The sequence below is a fragment of the Lissotriton vulgaris genome, chromosome 3_2 (assembly GCF_964263255.1).
Source record: "Lissotriton vulgaris chromosome 3_2, aLisVul1.2, whole genome shotgun sequence".
Taxonomy (NCBI): domain Eukaryota; kingdom Metazoa; phylum Chordata; class Amphibia; order Caudata; family Salamandridae; genus Lissotriton; species Lissotriton vulgaris.
Window position 1 is genome coordinate 291779668 of NC_141690.1, and position 21675 is coordinate 291801342.

At 48.7% G+C, this 21675-nt stretch overlaps 1 protein-coding gene across 1 annotated transcript; it reads left to right on the forward strand.

Annotated features, from left to right (window-relative positions):
* Positions 1 to 18642: 18642 nt before the first annotated feature.
* LOC147725729 (uncharacterized) lies at positions 18643 to 21436 on the forward strand. The gene has a single exon (XM_086964421.1). The coding sequence runs from the start codon at positions 19545 to 19547 to the stop codon at positions 20613 to 20615; it is 1071 nt and encodes a 356-aa protein (XP_086820547.1). The 5' UTR covers positions 18643 to 19544; the 3' UTR covers positions 20616 to 21436.
* The last annotated feature ends 239 nt before the right edge of the window (positions 21437 to 21675 follow it).

The following is a 21675-nucleotide window of genomic DNA, read 5'->3' on the forward strand; positions in this document are numbered from 1 at the left end:
CAGACCTTAGACGCAGGAGCTACTCCAGGAACGTCAGTGCAGACCATAGACACAGGATCTACTCCAGGAATATCAGTGCAGACCATAGACGCAGGAGCTGCACTAGGAACATCAAGGCAGACCATAGACGCAGGAGCTGCACTAGGAACATCAAGGCAGACCATAGACGCAGCAGCTGCACTAGGAACATCAAGGCAGACCATAGACGCAGGAGCTGCACTAGGAACATCAGTTTCAGACCATAGACGCAGGAGCTACACTAGGACCATCAAGGTAGACCATAAACGCAGGAGCTAAACTAGGAACATCAAGGCCGTCCATAGACACAGGAGCTGCACTAGGAACATCAAGGCAGACCATAGACGCAGGAGCTACACTAGGAACATCAAGGCAGACCATAGACGCAGGAGCTACACTAACAACATCAATGCAGTCCAAAGACGCAGGAGCTGCACTAGGAACATCAGTGCAGACCATAGACGCAGGAGCTACACCACGAACATCAAGGCAGACCATAGACACAGGAGCTAAACTAGGAACATCAAGGCAGTCCATAGACGCAGGAGCTAAACTAGGAACATCAAGGCAGACCATAGACGCAGGAGCTAAACTAGGAACATCAAGGCAGTCCATAGACGCTGAAGCTAAACTAGGAACATCAAGGCAGACCATAGACGCAGTAGCTGCACTAGGAACATCAAGGCAGACCATAGACGCAGTAGCTGCACTAGGAACATCAAGGCAGACCATAGACGCAGGAGCTGTACTAGGAACCTCAAGGCAGTCCATAGACGCAGGAGCTGCACTAGGAACATCAAGGCAGTCCATAGACGCAGGATCTGCACTAGGAACATCAGTGCAGACCATAGACGCAGGAGCTACACCACGAACATCAAGGCAGACCATAGACGCAGGAGCTACTCCAGGAATGTCAGTGCAGACCATAGACACAGGATCTACTCCAGGAATATCAGTGCAGACCATAGACGCAGGAGCTGCACTAGGAACATCAAGGCAGACCATAGACGCAGGAGCTAAACTAGGAACATCAAGGCAGACCATAGACGCAGGAGCTAAACTAGGAACATCAAGGCCGTCCATAGACACAGGAGCTGCACTAGAAACATCAAGGCAGACCATAGACGCAGGAGCTGCACTCGGAACATAAAGGCAGACCATAGACACAGGAGCTGCACTCGGAACATCAAGGCAGACCTTCGACGCAGGAGCTACTCCAGGAACGTCAGTACAGACAATAGACACAGGAGCTACTCCAGGAACATCAATGCAGACCATAGACGCAGGAGCTAAACTAGGAACATCAAGGCCGTCCATAGACGCAGGAGCTGCACTAGGAACATCAAGGCAGACCATAGACTCAGGAGCTGCACTAGGAACATCAAGACAGACCATAGACGCAGGAGCTGCACTAGGAACATCAGGGCAGACCATAGACGCAGGAGCTGCACTAGGAACATCAAGGCAGACCATAGACGCAGGAGCTACACCACGAACATCAAGGCAGACCATAGACGCAGGAGCTACTCCAGGAACGTCAGTGCAGACCATAGACACAGGATCTACTCCAGGAATATCAGTGCAGACCATAGACGCAGGAGCTGCACTAGGAACATCAAGGCAGACCATAGACGCAGGAGCTAAACTAGGAACATCTAGGCAGACCATAGACGCAGGAGCTAAACTAGGAACATCAAGGCCGTCCATAGACACAGGAGCTGCACTAGAAACATCAAGGCAGACCATAGACGCAGGAGCTGCACTCGGAACATAAAGGCAGACCATAGACACAGGAGCTGCACTCGGAACATCAAGGCAGACCTTCGACGCAGGAGCTACTCCAGGAACATCAGTACAGACAATAGACACAGGAGCTACTCCAGGAACATCAATGCAGACCATAGACGCAGGAGCTAAACTAGGAACATCAAGGCCGTCCATAGACGCAGGAGCTGCACTAGGAACATCAAGGCAGACCATAGACTCAGGAGCTGCACTAGGAACATCAAGACAGACCATAGACGCAGGAGCTGCACTAGGACCATCAGGGCAGACCATAGACGCAGGAGCTGCACTAGGAACATCAAGGCAGACCATAGACGCAGGAGCTAAACTAGGAACATCAAGGCCGCCCATAGACGCAGGAGCTACACTAACAACATCAATGCAGACCATAGACGCAGAAGCTACACTAGGAACATCAAGGCTGACTGTAGACGCAGGAGCTACACCACGAACATCAATGCAGTCCATAGACGCAGGAGCTGCATTAGGAACATCAAGGCAGACCTTAGACGCAGGAGCTACACTAACAACATCAAGGCAGACCATAGACGCAGGAGCTACACTAACAACATCAAGGCAGACCATAGACGCAGGAGCTGCACTAGGAACATCAAGGCAGACCATAGACGCAGGAGCTACACTAGGAACATCAAGGCTGACTGTAGACGCAGGAGCTACACCACGAACATCAATGCAGTCCATAGACGCAGGAGCTGCATTAGGAACATCAAGGCAGACCTTAGACGCAGGAGCTACACTAACAACATCAAGGCAGACCATAGACGCAGGAGCTACACTAACAACATCAAGGCAGACCATAGACGCAGGAGCTGCACTAGGAACATCAAGGCAGACCATAGACGCAGGAGCTACACTAGGAACATCAAGGCTGACTGTAGACGCAGGAGCTACACCACGAACATCAATGCAGTCCATAGACGCAGGAGCTGCATTAGGAACATCAAGGCAGACCTTAGACGCAGGAGCTACACTAACAACATCAAGGCAGACCATAGACGCAGGAGCTACACTAGGAACATCAAGGCAGACCATAGACGCAGGAGCTACACTAACAACATCAAGGCAGACCATAGACGCAGGAGCTGCACTAGGAACATCAAGGCAGACCATAGACGCAGGAGCTACACTAGGAACATCAAGGCTGACTGTAGACGCAGGAGCTACACCACGAACATCAATGCAGTCCATAGACGCAGGAGCTGCATTAGGAACATCAAGGCAGACCTTAGACGCAGGAGCTACACTAACAACATCAAGGCAGACCATAGACGCAGAAGCTGCACTAGGAACATCAAGGCTGACTGTAGACGCAGGAGCTACACCACGAACATCAATGCAGTCCATAGACGCAGGAGCTGCATTAGGAACATCAAGGCAGACCTTAGACGCAGGAACTACACTAACAACATCAAGGCAGACCATAGACGCAGGAGCTACACTAACCACATCGATGCAGACCATAGACCATAGACGCAGGAGCTGCACTAGTAACATCACAGCAGTCTTTAGATGCAGGAGCTGCACTAGGAACATCAAGACAGACCATAGACGCAGGAGCTACTCTAGGACAATCAAGGCAGACCATAGACACAGGAGCGACACTAGGACAATCAAGGTAGACCATAGAAGCAGGAGGTGCACTAGGAACATCAAGGCAGCCCACAAACGCAGGAGCTACACTAGGAACATCAAGGCAGACCACAGACTCAGGAGCTACAATAGGAACATCAAGGCAGACCACAGACGCAGGAGCTACACCACGAACATCAATGCAGTCCATAGACGCAGGAGCTGCACCACGAACATCAAGGCAGACCACAGACGCAGGAGCTACACCACGCACATCAATGCAGTCCATAGACGCAGGAGCTGCATTAGGAACATCAAGGACGTCCATAGACGCAGAAGCTACACTATCAATTTCAATGCAGTCCATAGACGCAGGAGCTGCACTAGGGCCATCAAGGCAGACCATAGACGCAGGAACTACACTAACAACATCAAGGCAGACCATAGACGCAGGAACTACACTAACAACATCAAGGCAGACCATAGACGCAGGAGCTGCACTAGTAACATCACAGCAGTCCATAGACGCAGGAGCTGCACTAGGGCCATTAAGGCAGACCCTAGACGCAGGAGCTACACTATCAATTTCAAGGCAGTCCATTGATGCAGGAGCTGCACTAGGAACATTAAGGCAGACCTTAGACGCAGGAGCTACACTCGGGACATCACAGCAGTCTTTAGATGCAGGAGCTGCACTAGGAACATCAAAACAGACCATAGACGCAGGAGCTACTCTAGGAAAATCAAGGCAGACCATAGACGTAGGAGCGACACTAGGACAATCAAGGTAGACCATAGAAGCAGGAGCTGCACTAGGAACATCAAGGCAGACCACAGACGCAGGAGCTACAATAGGAACATCAAGGCAGACCACAGACGCAGGACCTACACCACGAACATCAAGGCCGTCCATAGACGCAGGAGCTACACTAGCAGGGCTCGAAAGCTCCACTCGCCCACTCACGAGCTACTTTTATGTCTACTTGCCCTTTCTGGTGAGTATGAAGACAACCTGACTTTTGACTTCTGTCTCTGAAAGCAGAGGAACTGTGACAAGATAGCAAGACTTAAAGGCATCTTTATTGCTCATAAAGTGAAAGAGCAATAAAAATGCTTTTAAATCTTGTGAACACATTTGCTCGCAGAGGTCAAGTGCATTTCAGTTAGGTCGAGTAGATGTTTCGCATTACTCGATCTGCAGGTCTAGTGCAATTTTTATGATTTTTCGAGCCCTTATTACTCTTCCATATTTTAGTAATCTACTAGCAATGTGAGACTAATGCATTGTTGGACCCCACAGTCCATTAGAGGCTTTTGGGGTAAACACCCAAGTTATTCTCATTTCAGTAACACTTTCAGAAAAATAAGGTTTTTTTTTTTTAACCAAAGCTAGGCACTTTTGAGACACTGAGAAAACTGACTGCACCCCCACAGTGTTAATCATTACAGCACGACTGGATAGCCTCATGCAGTGTGGCGCCAAATTGTCTTATTCGTGGGTACTCACAAACTTTCTCTCGGGGGCCAAATTTACAGTGTGGTTTGTGGCCGAGGGTCGCACTGGTGGGGGCGGGGTCAGTGGTGGAGGAGGCAGGGCTAGAAAAAAAACCTGTGACCATGAGGTTAAACACAGGCCCCTGCAGCGGAAGCCTTCGTCCACTGAACCACCAGACTCTGCATTCACATCTCTCTCACTCACTCACTCACTCTCTCTCTCTCTCTCTCTCTCTCTCTCTCTCTCTCTCTGTCTCTCTGTCTCTCTGTCTCTCTGTCTCTCTGTCTCTCTGTCTCTCTGTCTCTCTCTGTCTCTCTCTGTCTCTCTGTCTCTCTGTCTCTCTGTCTCTCTGTCTCTCTGTCTCTCTGTCTCTCTGTCTCTCTGTCTCTCTGTCTCTCTGTCTCTCTGTCTCTCTGTCTCTCTGTCTCTCTGTCTCTCTCTGTCTCTCTCTGTCTCTCTGTCTCTCTGTCTCTCTGTCTCTCTGTCTCTCTGTCTCTCTGTCTCTCTGTCTCTCTGTCTCTCTGTCTCTCTGTCTCACTCTCTCTTTCGCCATCCTCCGCCTGTCTGTCTCCCTCTTTCGCCATCCTCCGTCTGTCTGTCTCCCTCTTTCGCCATCCTCCGTCTGTCTGTCTCCCTCCCTCTGTCTCCCTCCCTCTGTCTCCCTCCCTCTGTTTGTCGCCCTCGGTCTCCCTCTCTCTATCGCCCTCCCTCTGTCTGTCGCCCTCGGTCTCCCTCCACCTGTCTGTCTCCCTCTGTCTCTCTCCCTCCCTCCCTCTCTCTCTCTGTCTCTCTCCCTCCCTCCCTCTCTCTCTCTGTCTCTCTCCCTCCCTCCCTTTGTCTCCCTCTGTCTCTCTCCCTCCCTCCCTCTCTCTCCCTCTGTCTCTCTCCCTCCCTCCCTCTCTCTCCCTCTGTCTCTCTCCCTCCCTCCCTCTCTCTCCCTCTGTCTCTCTCCCTCCCTCCCTCTCTCTCCCTCTGTCTCTCTCCCTCCCTCCCTCTCTCTCCCTCTGTCTCTCTCCCTCCCTCCCTCTCTCTCACTCTGTCTCTCTCCCTCCCTCTCTCTCCCTCTGTCTCTCTCCCTCTCTGTCTCTCTGTCTCTCTGTCTCTCTGTCTCTCTGTCTCTCTGTCTCTCTGTCTCTCTGTCTCTCTGTGTCTCTGTGTCTGTGTCTCTCTGTCTCACTCTCTCTTTCGCCATCCTCCGTCTGTCTGTCTCCCTCTTTCGCCATCCTCCGTCTGTCTGTCTCCCTCTTTCGCCATCCTCCGTCTGTCTGTCTCCCTCCCTCTGTCTCCCTCCCTCTGTTTGTCGCCCTCGGTCTCCCTCTCTCTATCGCCCTCCCTCTGTCTGTCGCCCTCGGTCTCCCTCCCTCTGTCTGTCTCCCTCTGTCTCTCTCCCTCCCTCCCTCTCTCTGTTTCTCTCCCTCCCTCCCTCTGTCTCCCTCTGTCTCTCTCCCTCCCTCCCTCTCTCTCCCTCTGTCTCTCTCCCTCCCTCCCTGTCTCTCCCTCTGTCTCTCTCCCTCCCTCCCTCTCTCTCCCACTGTCTCTCTCCCTCCCTCCCTCTCTCTCCCTCTGTCTCTCTCCCTCCCTCCCTCTCTCTCCCTCTGTCTCCCTCTCTGCCTCTCTGTCTCAGTCTCTGCCTCTATCTGTCTGTCCATGTCTCTCCCCCTTTCCCTCACTCTGTCTCCCTCTCCGTCTCTTTCTCTGTCTCTCTGCCTCTATCTTTCTGCCCCTATCTCTGCCTCTATCTGTCTGTCTCCCTCCCTCTCTCTGTCACCCTCCCTCTGTCTCTCTCTGTCTCCCTCCCTCTCTCTCCCTCCCGCTGTCTCCCTCTGTCTTCCTCCCTCCATCTCCCTCTGTCTGTCTCCTTCTGTCTGTCACCCTCTGTCACCTCACCCCAGCTTCCCAGGCCCACACACAGCCGCACCCGAGTTCTTCACAGGTCTTTAAAAGACCCTTTACTTGTTAATGAGGCTTTGTTGTGAATCGCCCGGCCCCCATAGAGCAGAGTTTCTCACTGGCTGGTTTTTCATAATATTCCTGTTCCTCTGTACCAGCTTTTTCCTGGCAGAGACGTACAGTCACAAACAATACTACACTGTCCTTCTAAGTAGGGCAGTCGGTTTAATGACGTTCATCTGACGATCCTTATTCTGTCGAGCCGTCAGAGAAAGTAATCAGTTGATGAAGCCAGCGGGCCTCCATCAACAGAATACTTAAAGTAAAGCTGACTGCTTTGGTGGTTATGAAGGGGATTGTTCTGGAAAGTGTTGAAGTCAAGCTGATCTTGAAAAAAAGTTGATGCTAATTTCCCTAAGGCCTTCCTGGGGCTGGTCAAAGAGAACTTTGTAAGCAATTTGTAAAACATTGAACTAGTGCATCGGGTAACACTTCCAACACATCTTACGGGCCACATATTTAATCCCGTTTTTTTAAACTTATACAACCTGTCGTAGGAGGCTCCTATTGCACTAACATTGTCAGGTGAATATGCATTCCACTAATAAAACCTCGGCTAGAGAGTGATAGCTTCACTCCTGTACCACCTTCTCTGGCAACTTTGTTCTAGTGACCTGGAGGATGTGGTCGCAATCTCGATAGTTGAAGAGTCTAGCTCCCACTGGCCGAGGTGGCCAGCCCGGGAGAGTTGCCCTACCTGGTACTCGATGAGCTCTCTGCAAAGAAAAAATGGATCTTTTGATCCCTGAAAGAGTTGCTTGTTGGGACTTTCTCGCCCTCTGGCATCTCCACCAGGCAGATGTTGTTTTGGCTTGATCGGCACTCCGCATCTTCTGACCTGGTGCGAATATGGGAGATCTCTGTTTGCAGAGCCTTAATATGGGATTGCATTTCCCCCACAGTTGGACGTATTCCGGCAATAGTAGAATAATTCATCTCCACCCTGTCTCTGAGGCTGGCCTGGTCCACCCGAAGAGGTCCCACATGGAATCCAGGGCATACAGTTTGGCTCCCATGGTGGATTTCACATCCCTGATCGCTCGTAGCAGTTTGTCAAAGAGTTCCCCTTGAGCTTGCAGTGCTGCAGGGCGAGTGACGGTCCGACAAACATTACTACCACTGTGCTGCCATTCATTCTTGGGGTGTACGGAGTGGAGTCACTGTTTCATCATCTTCGTGCGGTGTAGGGTCTGGGGATTAAAGAGCTTCAGGACTAGTACAAGGGCAGCAGCTCACTTCCAATCCAGGGGCGACTTCACCATGCCTGGGTCATGGCTCTGCAGGGTCCCGCCCGTCCAGCACTCCAGCCCCAGCCTCACTCATGGGGCTCGCTCACGTGAATCAGGTGATGGGGAGAATAGATGGGGCCCCCTCTGACCGCCTTCAGCTCGCTGGTCAGAAGAGTCTTTGAGTGGTTTGTAGGTTCTTTGTAAGGCCCCCTGAGTTGCATGGATAGGGTCTGAGCCCTCCCCGGCAACCGGCAAAAAGGAAGGGGGCTGTCACCAAACAAGTGGACTGGTGTCCTAATTTACAGCATGAGGGGGTGTAGGCTCATGCCCCGTGCCGAGCCCGTTTGTTGACTATGTGCAGTATGCCACTTCTCCTGTGGTGCAGCCTTGTATGCTCCCTTACTGAGTATGGGACGCGACCGAATGGCTCGCCCGTGGTCCCCACCGTCCACGGTCCGGGGATAGATGTAGTTTGAAGGTCGCGCAGAACCACTTGTTACCAGCCCCTCTTCTCACTAAGAAAGTGTCCTCTATGATTTATTCCATTTTATGTGAGATATTAAATCCATCACTCAACTCTGTCCCTCAGTCGTGGAAGCCGGTGAGGATTATCCCGCTGCTACAAACCCCACGCTGGATCCCTCAAAGCCAGACAATTATTGTCCGGTCTCATTTTTGCTTTTCTACACCAAGATAATAGAAAAACATATAAACAAGCAGCTCTCAAACAATCTTGCAAACAATAAACTGCTTCCTGGGACTCAATCTGGTTTTCGAACCCTCCACAGCACAGAATGTGACCGTCTAGACCAGGGGTCACAGCAGCAGTCACAGTCTGGACCAGGGGGTCACAGCAGCAGTCCCAGTCGGGACCAGGGGGTCACAGCAGCAGTCACAGTCTGGACCAGGGGGTCACAGCAGCAGTCACAGTCTGGACCAGGGGGTCACAGCAGCAGTCACAGTCTAGACCAGGGGGTCACAGCAGCAGTCACAGTCTAGACCAGGGGGTCACAGCAGCAGTCACAGTCTAGACCAGGGGGTCACAGCAGCTGTCACAGTCTGGACCAGGGGGTCACAGCAGCAGTCACAGTCTGGACCAGGGGGTCACAGCAGCAGTCACAGTCTGGACCAGGGGGTCACAGCAGCAGTCACAGTCTGGACCAGAGGGTCACAGCAGCAGTCACAGTCTGGACCAGGGGGTCACAGCAGCAGTCACAGTCTGGACCAGGGGGTCACAGCAGCAGTCACAGTCTGGACCAGGGGGTCACAGCAGCAGTCACAGTCTGGACCAGGGGGTCACAGCAGCAGTCACAGTCTGGACCAGGGGGTCACAGCAGCAGTCACAGTCGGGACCAGGGGGTCACAGCAGCAGTCACAGTCTGGACCAGGAAGTCACAGCAGAAGTCACAGTCGTGACCAGGGGGTCACAGCAGCAGTCACAGTCGTGACCAGGGGGTCACAGCAGCAGTCAGTCTGGACCAGGGGGTCACAGCAGCAGTCACAGTCTGGACCAGATGGTCACAGCAGCAGTCACAGTCTGGACCAGGGGGTCACAGCAGCAGTCACAGTCTGGACCAGGGGGTCACAGCAGCAGTCACAGTCTGGACCAGGGGGTCACAGCAGCAGTCACAGTCTGGACCAGGGGGTCACAGCAGCAGTCACAGTCTAGACCAGGGGGTCACAGCAGCAGTCACAGTCTGGACCAGGGGGTCACAGCAGCAGTCACAGTCTAGACCAGGGGGTCACAGCAGCAGTCACAGTCGTGACCAGGGGGTCACAGCAGCAGTCACAGTCTGGACCAGGAAGTCACAGCAGAAGTCACAGTCGTGACCAGGGGGTCACAGCAGCAGTCAGTCGTGACCAGGGGGTCACAGCAGCAGTCACAGTCTGGACCAGGGGGTCACAGCAGCAGTCACAGTCGTGACCAGGGGGTCACAGCAGCTGTCAGTCTGGACCAGGGGGTCACAGCAGCAGTCACAGTCCGGACCAGGGGGTCACAGCAGCAGTCACAGTCGTGACCAGGGGGTCACAGCAGCAGTCACAGTCTGGACCAGGGGGTCACAGCAGCTGTCAGTCTGGACCAGGGGGTCACAGCAGCAGTCACAGTCCGGACCAGGGGGTCACAGCAGCAGTCACAGTCGTGACCAGGGGGTCACAGCAGCAGTCACAGTCGTGACCAGGGGGTCACAGCAGCAGTCACAGTCGTGACCAGGGGGTCACAGCAGCAGTCACAGTCCGGACCAGGGGGTCACAGCAGAAGTCACAGTCTGGACCAGGGGGTCACAGCAGAAGTCACAGTCGTGACCAGGGGGTCACAGCAGCAGTCACAGTCCTAGGTCTCAGATTTCTCTGTCAGGACTGGAGGCTCAGATCATGCTTGTTTAAAACATACCCACCACTACAGTTGCATCATTAGCAATAGATTTGTAATAAAACATCTTGCACTTGCATCAATACCAGCTTCTGCCATTAGCCGCCTGCCCTATCTAGCCAAAGTAGCTGAGGTGACAGGACCAGAGGGCTTTTGCGAGGCAATCAACAACTGACCCTTCAGGTCCCATCTACTTTTGTCAAGTCGCAACTTCATTAGCCTTTAGGCTTTGTTTCACACTCACAATTTAGGGTTGTGAGTGTGGAGTCAGAAAAACGTGGATAGACAGTACACTTTGAAAGAATCTTTGAGCATTGAATAATCGGAAAACACGCCACTTCGTTTGGAAATCCGCTGACTCTAAGGTCCAAAGTTCTCCTATCCTACATTCGCCGGCATTAAATAAGGCAAAAAAGCATGGTAGATTGGCTGATAGGTGCTTTCTGGAAAGGTAAAAATTACCCCGCTAATATTGCAGAATCTCAATACCACATTCATATCTCATAAGCCTGAATAACATGGGAGAGGAGGATTGGCTAATCTAATACCTCTCATAATCTTACTCACCATGGGATGCCCCCCACAGGCTTACATCAATGGGCAAGTGACCCTCAAGTATAGTAAATCGAAAATTATTCACTGCTCTATGTGCAAGGCCATCCGCCGCCAATGATGAGAGAAAATTGATTACATATGGCAAGTCAGACCCCACAGTATCCACACATTGTGAGTCACTCACTTATGGGTACCTGATGACCGGGAGAGTTCAGCCTGTTGCAAAAAAGAACAGGCAATTGCCAACGACCCCTGAAGGTTGCTGCGTCATGATCTTTAAGGACCCTTAAAGAACTAGAGGATGATATTCCCTCACCGGATTTAAGATGAGTTTGGGAATGCAGAGAAGTGAGAAGTTCACAAGTGAGCTTCAAAAGGCTCGAGAACCACAAGTTCGCCCTCTGGAGTGGAGTTGCGAGAATCGACATTGCCTTCTGTCTTCTCACCTGAGCAGCTACACACGGTATCATGAGCGGGTTGAAGGAATACAGGAGGCCTTCACTCCAACCTTCAAAGGAAGCGTCCAATTGCCAGAGGTCTGGTCCTCCAGAAGTAAAACTCAGGAGCCTATCTGTTGAGGCGTGAGGCAAAAAGGTGTATATGGCAGAGACCTCTGGAAGCTTGCGAAATTGTGTTAGGTGAGGATGAAGCCTGACGTCTCTCAGAAACCTTGAGTTCCAGTCGCTAACACATACGACTGACCGGGCAGATATTCCACAATCACACAAATCTTGCATTGGAGGCAATCGTGCCAAAAATCTTTGCTAATCTCCACCAACAATCTGGATTTGGGGCCCGTACCTTGTTGAGATAGCAGACTGCTCAAACGCTGCCCATCTGACACAGAATGCAACAGGTTTTGATGGCAAATGAACCCCCCAGCAACGCCAGGCACTTGATGTGGACTCTGCTCCTCTGTGGACCACTGGTCTCCGGTGGATGATCACCAGCATCTGGCTCCCCACCCCACCTATTCTCCTCTCATTCGATGATCACCTCGGACCTGGAGCCATAGATCGCCCTGCTGTTCCAGGGTTCCATATGTTGTAGCCTCCAGGACATCGCATCCTTTATTTTCTGGGACAGAAGAACAGAGTCTGAGCAAGACATCCCCTTTTGAAGACACCTGATTTTGAAGCATCAAAGGGCCACGTAATGGAGAGGACCTGGAAAAATGGCCTAAATGACAATAACCTTTTGGTTGTCCTCTTCACGGCTATATTTTTACATTTAATGTACTTTGTGGAGTATGATATTTTTTGATTTATGCATCGGACCAACGGTCTTATGTTTTGTGTATAGTAATTAACTCACCAATGCATTTTTGATAATTGGTTGATTTTACTGTCACTAATTCCCTTCCATCACACCATCCTCACCTAATCACTTCCTCCTCCCCCCTGGGGCACTGTACAACCGATTATGATATGTAATCAATGTTTAGTATATTTAATATACCTAGTCCCATTGTGAATAAAACAATGTGGATGCATTTAGTGTCTCTGTAAAAAAAAAAAATTCGAATTGCATATACTTTGTTACACTCACGCTGGGACCCCTTCTTCTCAGTACCTATATAACCCAGGTCCCAGTGACTATGTTTGGGTAAAACCCCCCTATATATACACCACCTGTGAGGAGGGAATATTGGAACTGCTGCCCTCCATCTTGAAGTGTCGATATAGAACCCAGCCATTGAATCCTTCAAGTTCAGAACCAATCTGTAACCACCTTCCCATTCGGTTACCAAGAATAGCGTGCTGCAAAACCTCTTTGAGTGAGGACAAAGGGGGAGGACATCACCTTGGCGTAGCAGCGCTTGAATCTCACTGTCTGTAACAGATCTTTCTGGAAGGGAAAAAGCCAGTTGTCTGGGTAGAGTTTGCTGGCTGGGAAACCCATAAAACTCTATTTATCATTTATTTAACATTTATAATGCGCATGGCTGCCTCAGCAACAAGGCGTCCCAGCACAACCAGAACCCCAAAGAAGACCGCATGAGAGACCAGCCTAATGATTAAACTTCGGAAAATGGGAACAGCCAAGTTTTTATGGTTTATCGAAACGCAAAAAGATTAGGAATACCTCTAATGTGAGCCGGAAGAGAGTTCCAGAGTCTTGCCGCTAAGAAGCGAAAGGAGCGGCCCCCTGCCCTTGCTCTCCAGACTCGAGGAGCACAGCCAAGCGCAAGGTCGGCAGATTTCAATGCACGCCCAGGCACATAAGGCGTCAACAGGCAGGATAGCCCACCAGGGGCTTGGTGCGTCAGAATCTTGTGTGAGATGCACAGCACCTTAAACTGAATGCGCTTTTCAATGGGCAGCCAATGAAGCTTGGGGAGCACATGCGCCACCAAGCAAGATCTAGTTAAGGCCACCAGGAGGCGCGCCGCTGCATTCTGGATCCTCTGCAGGCGTTTAATACTGACTTTATTAGCGGCTGGGTATAGAGAGTTACCGTAATCGAGCCTGGAGAGAATGGACGCCTGAACAATAGTTTGATGAACTCTAGGAGGGAAAAAACCAAGCAAAGGTCTCCACCCTCGCAAGAGCGCGAAACCGACAGCGCCAACAGCTTTTGTCTGTTTCTCAAACGTCGGTCCGTTATTCAACCACATGCCCAGGTTCTTCACAGCCTCCTTAGGTAGCGGGGCAGGTTTCAGACCATCTGGCCACCACTGCTCAGACCATAACTCCCGATCCCTGCCAAACAGCAAAACCTCAGATTTACTGGCATTTATATGTAGACAGTTTGCCGTCATCCAATCTGAGATAGCCAGCAGATCCTCCTTAAAATTCTCCAAGTTGGCACAACAGTTTTTAGAAAAGGCAATTACCAACTGGGTGTCGACGACGTACGGCACCAAGGACAGCCCCCTGCCTTTTGCCACTTCCGCCAGGGGTCTCACATAGAGGTTGAACAAAAGTGGGCTTAAAATAGAACCCTGTGGTGCCCCTGGTGCAGGGCACATTCCTGGGAGTGGAAAGATGTCACTGAGACCTGGAAGGACGGCATCTCCAAAAAAGACTGGATCCAGTCCAAGACCCCATCCCTAATCCCAACTTCCCAGAGGCGTTCGAGGAGAGTCACATGAGACACCGTATCAAAAGCGGCGCTTAGGTCCAGCAGGACCAAGGCTGCCGAGTCTCCCACATCCATCCTACTCCGGATGGATTACGATACTGCCAATAGCGCTGATTCAGTGCTGTGCCGTGGTCGAAAACCATGATGAATCAAAAATGTTGTGCTGTTCAATAAATTTGGATAGAGTAGAGTTCACATGTGCTTCCACCAATTTGGCCAAAAAAGGCAGCTGGGGCGATAGTTGCCAGGATCTTCCGGATCAAGAGAGGATTTTTTTATCAAAGGAATGACTTTGGCGTGCTTCCACGCCCTAAGAACAGAAGCTGACCTCAAAGACAAATTGGCCAATTCTAGGTTCACAGGAGCGATCGATGAGTGGAGCTAACGAAAGTAGGTAGGTGACATTTTTTTTTTCTTGGGAACCCGTCCTGGCTTTTCCCTGTGAGATAGCCCCTAACGGGCATCCCCAAGGTGAAAGCCAGGCATCCCGCCGCGGGGGGCCGTTGTGGAGATTAAGCAAGCTTAATGCCTAGAGTTGCAGAGTGTGAATCCAAACCAGCCATCAACCATTCTTGGAAACACAAATTCGCCCCCTCTATATCCGGGGTAATTGAGGTATATGCTCAGCAAGCCAGATAGATAACAAATCACAGTCCAATTTATGCCAAGGCCGTTTAGGCACTTGAGCTGGGCGGAACACATCCACTCCACTCTGCTATGCAGCTGCAGAGAGAATGTGATCAATGAATGATTAGTCCAGTACTGCGGGAGCGCCGGAAACATTTTTAAAAACTGAAGTTTGAAAAAAATGGGATCTGACAGATGGCCTGCGACGTGTACCCTCAAGAACATGTTACGACAACCTGGTACCCCTGTACTGTCTGAAGTAGTTTGTGCCCAATTGTGAACAAACTCATTGATGCAACCCCCCCCTCACCCCTCCCCAAAGAAACTCTCACCTTTAATGGAAGTTTGGGATTCACCATAGTTGCCGACCACGGTCAGTGTGTGTGTGTGTGTGTGTGTGTGTGTGTGTGTGTGTGTGTGTGTGTGTGTGTGTGTGTGTGTGTGTGTGTGTGTGTGTGTGTGTGTGTGTGTGTGTGTGTGTGTGTGTGTGTGTGTGTGTGTGTGTGTGTGTGTGTATAGTATATATATATATATATATATATATATATATCCTGAATCACCCCTTAAGGGGAATCTCTGCACTATGGAGGTGCTGAAGTAGGCCATGAAGGGGGACATGTTAAAATAATACAGTGTTGAGGAGTCTTCTGAATTGAAAGTGGTCAGGGCACTGCCGCAGATGGATAGGAAGCTGTTTCCAATAGAGAGGGGCTAAGTGAAAGAAAGCGTTCCCACCCAGCTGCGAGGTGCAAGAAGCAGGGTCTTAGTTCCTGAATGAAGTGACCTAGTGGGTATGAAGTGATTGAATTTCTAAGTCAGATAGCTGGGGCCTTAGCCACACGTGGCCTTGGGGACAATACAGCAGATTTTAAACTTGATTAGTTTGCGTGCCGGGTGCCAGTGGAGTTGTTGTAAGAAGGTAAGAGTGGCCATTCTAGGGGGAGCGTTCGAGAAAAGGCGTGCGGTGGTGTTTTGGAAAAACTGCAATCTGTTCAAAGAGGACTCATTGGTTGATACCAGGAGGGCGTTGCAGGAGTCTAAGTGCCTTAGTACCAGTGCTTGGATGAGAGTTTTCCGTGTGGACGAGGGAAGGAAAGGGAACACTCTCCTTAATAGTCCAAGAACATGAAGCCAGCAGTGTTTGCAGCGTGCTCTTTCATGGTCAATGCCTGATCTAGGCGTATGCCAAGGTTCTTGACTACGGTTTTAGGCTAGGGGGATCGCCTACATCCACTGGCCACCAATCTGGTGACCACAGCAGTGGTGCATCTCCAAACAGCATAATACAGCTCTTCCCTGCCTTATATCTACCTAGTTGATAGCGAGATCTGGCATGGAAGAAGGTACCTCTGCCTGAGTTTTACAGGCTGTGCGTCCACAGCCCTGGAGGAAGGCTCAGCCATTCAGTAGACCCCACCTTGTCCTGTAAAAAAGCCAGTCTGGAAATCCTTCTTATTGGAGGACTAAGCTTTAATGAGAGCAGTGAACAAGCTTCCCTAAATCCTTAACAAAAGGGTCTCCCAACAGGCAGCCATTGGCAATTGGGCCTGCCTTGGCAGAGGCCAGTTCCATTATCTTAGAGTCTATCCTTATCAAAATAGACTTTCTCCGTTCTGTGGACACTGCACAATTTACGTTGCCAAGTTGGCAAATGGCATGCTGGGCCCAACCCCCTAGAATATTAAGCTCAATCGGACTCTAGATTCCTTTGCGTCTACCGCTAAGTTGAGGATTTTCGCAAGATGGACTTAAATGTGCAAGAGGCGGCCCTGGCATGACCACCAGGCATGCTCTATGCCCTTAAGATGTTTAAAAAACGTTATAAGGAAGGTATCCATGTTCGGGTCTACCTCAGGAGTTTCAGCTAACTTTTCCTCTAGAAATAGACGTGGGCGTTCAGCATGTAATCTGGCCCAAACATATTTATTAACGGCTTTTTAAAGACCTCACTGCATGTACTGTGCGACCACAGGTCGGGGCGTCCACTCCAAGGAACGGGAGTGGATGATATCATGGAAAAAAGCAGAGAGGTCACCAAGCGGGTATTGTCCATCAGTAGGGCGGCAGACATCTTCTTTGCGTTTATTTGGTGGGGGGCTCCCCAGAAGACGGGAAGACTCCGGAGGATCAGACAAATCTAAAATGTTTTTGGGCTCATCAGAGAGACGTGCCGAGGTGAATGGCAATGGCTCAGACTCTGGGGCGGCTCTGTACTCCTGATCTATCATGGTGGACTTACGATACTTATCGAGGGATCTGCAGTAGGTCATTTTTTTGTGTTGTGTCGCGATCTTTCTCTCAGGGAAACAAGAGTATGGCCAAGGAAGCCCCCTGAATAGGACAGGGGAAGGACAGGGACCCATTCTGCAATTTCATGCAGCTGTCTAGTAAAAAGTTGCGGCATCAAGACAAGCACCTTATTGATTGAACGTTGCACAGAGTTGTCAAGGGCCTCATCTAGTTCTTCGACCCACATCCCATATAGAACTTTATAGATCCATATCGGAGTACAACACTTCAGTTCAATTAATACCCTAAAGTATACCCAAGGAAGAGGAGGGTGGTGTGGAGCACCAAGTACTATCCGGGGAGGGCATACCCAGTCTCCAATAAAGACGTCTGGATGAAACCTCAACAGGCGTCACTTCCAAGCTCCTCAAGTCAGGCCTGATGTTCCAGAAATGATACAGCCCCCTTTGGACTCTGCCTAGCTGGAAAAATGTAAGTAGTTGGCATCCCACTGTCAGTTTTGGGGAAATAACTTGTCCAGCACTCAGGGGATTCAGTAGCTCGGATTGAATCAGGCCGTGAGCGGGCGGCGTCTTCCAGAAAACGAGTGGTGCTCTAATTGTGAAGCTGCCAGATGTGTTCATGAGCGAACGACTGCTAACAGCAGACAAGGAAAGAAGACTGCAGCTGCTCTCAAGGAGAGAGTGCGCCACGATGGGCGATCTCCAGGCAATGGAGCAAGAGGGCTAGCACTAGGAAAAAATGTTTGAAAACTAACAAAGGTCAAATAATGCAAGTGTAGATGGCAACTGTGGCAAACAAAGAATTAACACCTTAGATGCGGCGCAAATATCCCTCCCCAGTGCTGCGCTGTCCATTGGAACTAGTGCTGAATGGACGTCCAATGGGCGTGCGCAGCACTGGGGAGGTAGTGCTGCCGTCGGCCAACGCCCCGACGCAGCACTTAAGAGGTTAAACACATATATTGAGTCATTTAGCAAGACTTAATCGTTAGACGGGCTTGTCTCAAGCGGCAGCAGCAAAGAAAATGGAGGAATTGCTCTTTCCTTGGACTGACAGAGGGCGTAATGGGCTCTAATTGGTGGTAGGTTTTATGGGTAATGTAGTTTGCTATTTTAACTATTTTGATTGGCTTTTGAAGTTTTGCTGTTAAGATTGAGAAGCATAATCTGAGCCTCTGGCCCTCACAGAATTCATATGAAGCTGGTCTCATGTGCCCCATAAATGCTGCTTCTATTCGCATTGTACTTGCTCCTGTTCTTTGTGTAACGTGCCACTCAACCAATTTATCTCAAATGTTTTCGCTGCTTTGTCATGGTCTTTGTTTATGGAAATGCTAAGAAGTTAATTATTTCTACTTGAGATTGTTTTCTGTACTCATTCATTGAATGTCCTGCTCTGATTTACCTTTGTTTTACGTGTGGATTTTTGCTGATAGCTGCTTGATTCCTATAACCATTGTCCCCCTAGATCTGCCCCTCAAACGACCTCATCAAAAACTTTAATTTATGCACATTTGATAGTTTAGCAATTTAAAGATCTTACTAGGGTTATCTTATATTTGTATGTTTCATGAGACATATGTTAGGTTATTTCATAAATTGTGCTGTTGTGTAGATTGTTCTTCAGTGTTCTTTACGCAGCTTCTCTTAATAGTAGTTTCAATTGTTTTTGTCTCCAACAGAGAGTGAGTCCACAAATACGTAATTTAGTGATGAATAATTGAAACCTACGGGAACCTATCAATCTCTACATGAAGAACCAGAGTTAAAGGCATTCAGAATTCAGAAACAGAAGAAGCCAGCAATAAAGATATCAAATTGCCTTTGCACAGACTGACCCAGAAAGAGGTGTGCAGCAGTGATCCGATGGGTGTACGAGTCCAAGCAGCGAGCTTCTGTGCCGTGAGACTCCTAGACCAAAAACTCTAAGACACTTACAGCAAGATCATCTGGCCTACTGATGAAACACCAACTTGTCATTAGTGTGGCTCACATTTAATGAACATTAAACCTGAATGTTAACTGTGCAGCATACATCAGAGCTATCATATCAAGAAGTCAATCAGAGAACGCGTGTTACATGAACAGTGATGACCCCCATCTTCAGAAACAGGCACTGATAATATTCAAACAAACACTTTTGAAGCCTGGATTACAAAGAAAACTCTTCAATATGCATCAAATATAAGAAGGGCTTTAGTTCCTCATCTCAACCAAGGGGACGTCAGTGAACACAAAGGAGCTAAATGCAGCCAGTGTGACATCAAGACAAATCACAGTAACGTGGCCACATTTTCTGTTAGACATCGACTCATCAGCCATAAGATACCATATTTACTCAAGCATCAAAAAAATATACATTATTAACGAATGTGAGTTCATATTTAGTAATTCATCGGGATTAGGACCCATCAGCAAACATACATAAAGCTAAAATCATACAGATGCAGCAAAGCTAAAATGTAATTTATCTTTCCTGCACACCCATTGACGACCTCAAACAGGAAAAAAATAGAGGTGAACTGAATGCATCATCAGTGATCAACACAAACGAAGAAATATCAGGCCAAAAAATCCATCGCAAAGACATGGAGGAAAATGACTGTACAAGTGAAGGGAAGGTGAACACAAGGTCAGTGTTTCATCCTGACGTTGATACCAGTATCAAACAGAAGCTTAAGGAAAAACCATTTGATTGCACTGAATGTAGGAAGGGCTTTAACAGTCGGTCAACACTTAAGAGGCATGAGCGAATACATACTGCTGAAAAACCGCACAGGTGCAGCAAATGTGGTAAGACCTTTACTTTCTTATCAGTTCTTCAGACCCATCAGCAGAAACATACTGGACAAAAACCATACAGGTGCAGTGTATGTGAGAAGAGCTTTAGTAGATCTACAGACCTCATTGACCATCAACGAACACACACAGGAGAAAAACCATACACGTGCACTGAATGTGGTAAGGGCTTTAATCGATCATCAGGCCTACTTCGTCATCAGCGAACACATACAGGAGAGAAACGACATAGGTGCAGTGTTTGTGAGAAGAGCTTTAATGAGCCATCAAAACTAACAATCCATCAACGAATACACACAGGTGAAAAACCATGCATGTGTAGTGAATGTGGGAAGAGCTTTAATGATCCATCAACCCTAAGGTGCCATCAGCGGAAACACACTGGAGAAAAACCATACAGCTGCAATAGTTGTGGAAAGTGCTTTAATGTTGTATCATCCTTGTGGAGTCATGAACGAATACACATAGGTGAAAAACTATACAGCTGCAATGAATGTGGAAAGAGATTTCTTGATTCATCACGTTTAACGAGCCATCAGCGAATACATAGTAAAGAAAAACCATACAAGTGCAGTGAATGTGGGAAGAGCTTTTACAGATCATCAGATCTCACTGACCATCAGCAAACACACACAGGGGAGAAATCCTTCAGGTGCAGTGATTGTGGGAGAAGCTTTAATAGATTATCAAAACTAAAAATCCATCAAAGAATACATACCGGGGAAAAACCATATATATGCAGTGAATGTTTCAAGAGCTTTATTGATCTATCAACCCTCAGGCGTCATCAGCGAATACACATGGAAAAATCATATTGGTGGACTGAATATGAGACGAGGCTTAATGAGCCATCAGAATGACAGTTGAAAAACTATACAGGTGTTAAACGTGTCAAGAATTTTAGTAGCACATTCGCCATATGGGGTCATCAGACAATACATAGTTTAAGAAACAATACAGGTGCCGTGAATGCAGGAAGAACTTAAATAAAACTTCAAAGCGAGCAACCCAGCATTGATTAAAAATGTGGAAAACTATAAAGATGCAGCAAAGGTGCCCTGGGATTTTCGATCCTTTAGCCCTCAACCAGAAGCAAATGCATTCTGATGGGAAACCACACAAGTACAGTGAAAGTGTGAAAAGTTATAGTTTCTCATCAGTTTGACTTATTGCAAATACAGGAGAACAACAGTACAAGGATAGTGAAGGTGTGAAGAGCTTTATGTAGTCAGTACACCTAGGAGATCATCACTGAAGACATAGTGGAGAACTGGAGAAATCATAGAAGTCCCGTGAATGAAGAGTGCTTTAAGCAGTCTTCACTCCTAAGATATCTGCAGATACAACCCAGAGAAAGAGCAGAGAGGTGCAATCAATGAATACAGCAGTGGGAAAATATACAGGTACAGAGACTGTGTGAAAAGCCTTAATGGAGTTTATCAAAAAATATACATGGGATTAAATTCGGTACACCGAATGAGGGAAAATGTGACATCTTATGAATCATAACAAAGGGGAAAGAACATAAAAGAACTATTTAATGGGCATAGAGTTTAAGAGCGTGTAAAAGTTAAGACTATTTGCAGACAAAAACAGATAAGGAAATGATATAATGATACATCTGTGAGGAATGTGGAATGAGCTTCAATCGATGATGAAACATAAGGACCCATCCGTAAACAGACACAAAATAAAAACAATGGATTTTGCGAATGTGGAAAATGCTTCAGTCTAAAGATCCTTCAATATAAAGAGGGAACCTTTGATAAAGGAATGCTGTTGCCTTTGACTTCATACTGCACCTAGTTCAAAGAATATAGGCAGGACTATTGTGCTAAAAACATTATGAGATCGCGTGACAGAGATTAAATCCTGACCAGTTTCCAGGCCAACAGGCAGACACTAAATAGGGTCTACTAT

Excerpts from the sequence above, each read along its gene's own strand:
- LOC147725729 (XM_086964421.1), top strand. The coding sequence starts at position 19,545 with ATGGAGGAAAATGACTGTACAAGTGAAGGGAAGGTGAACACAAGGTCA.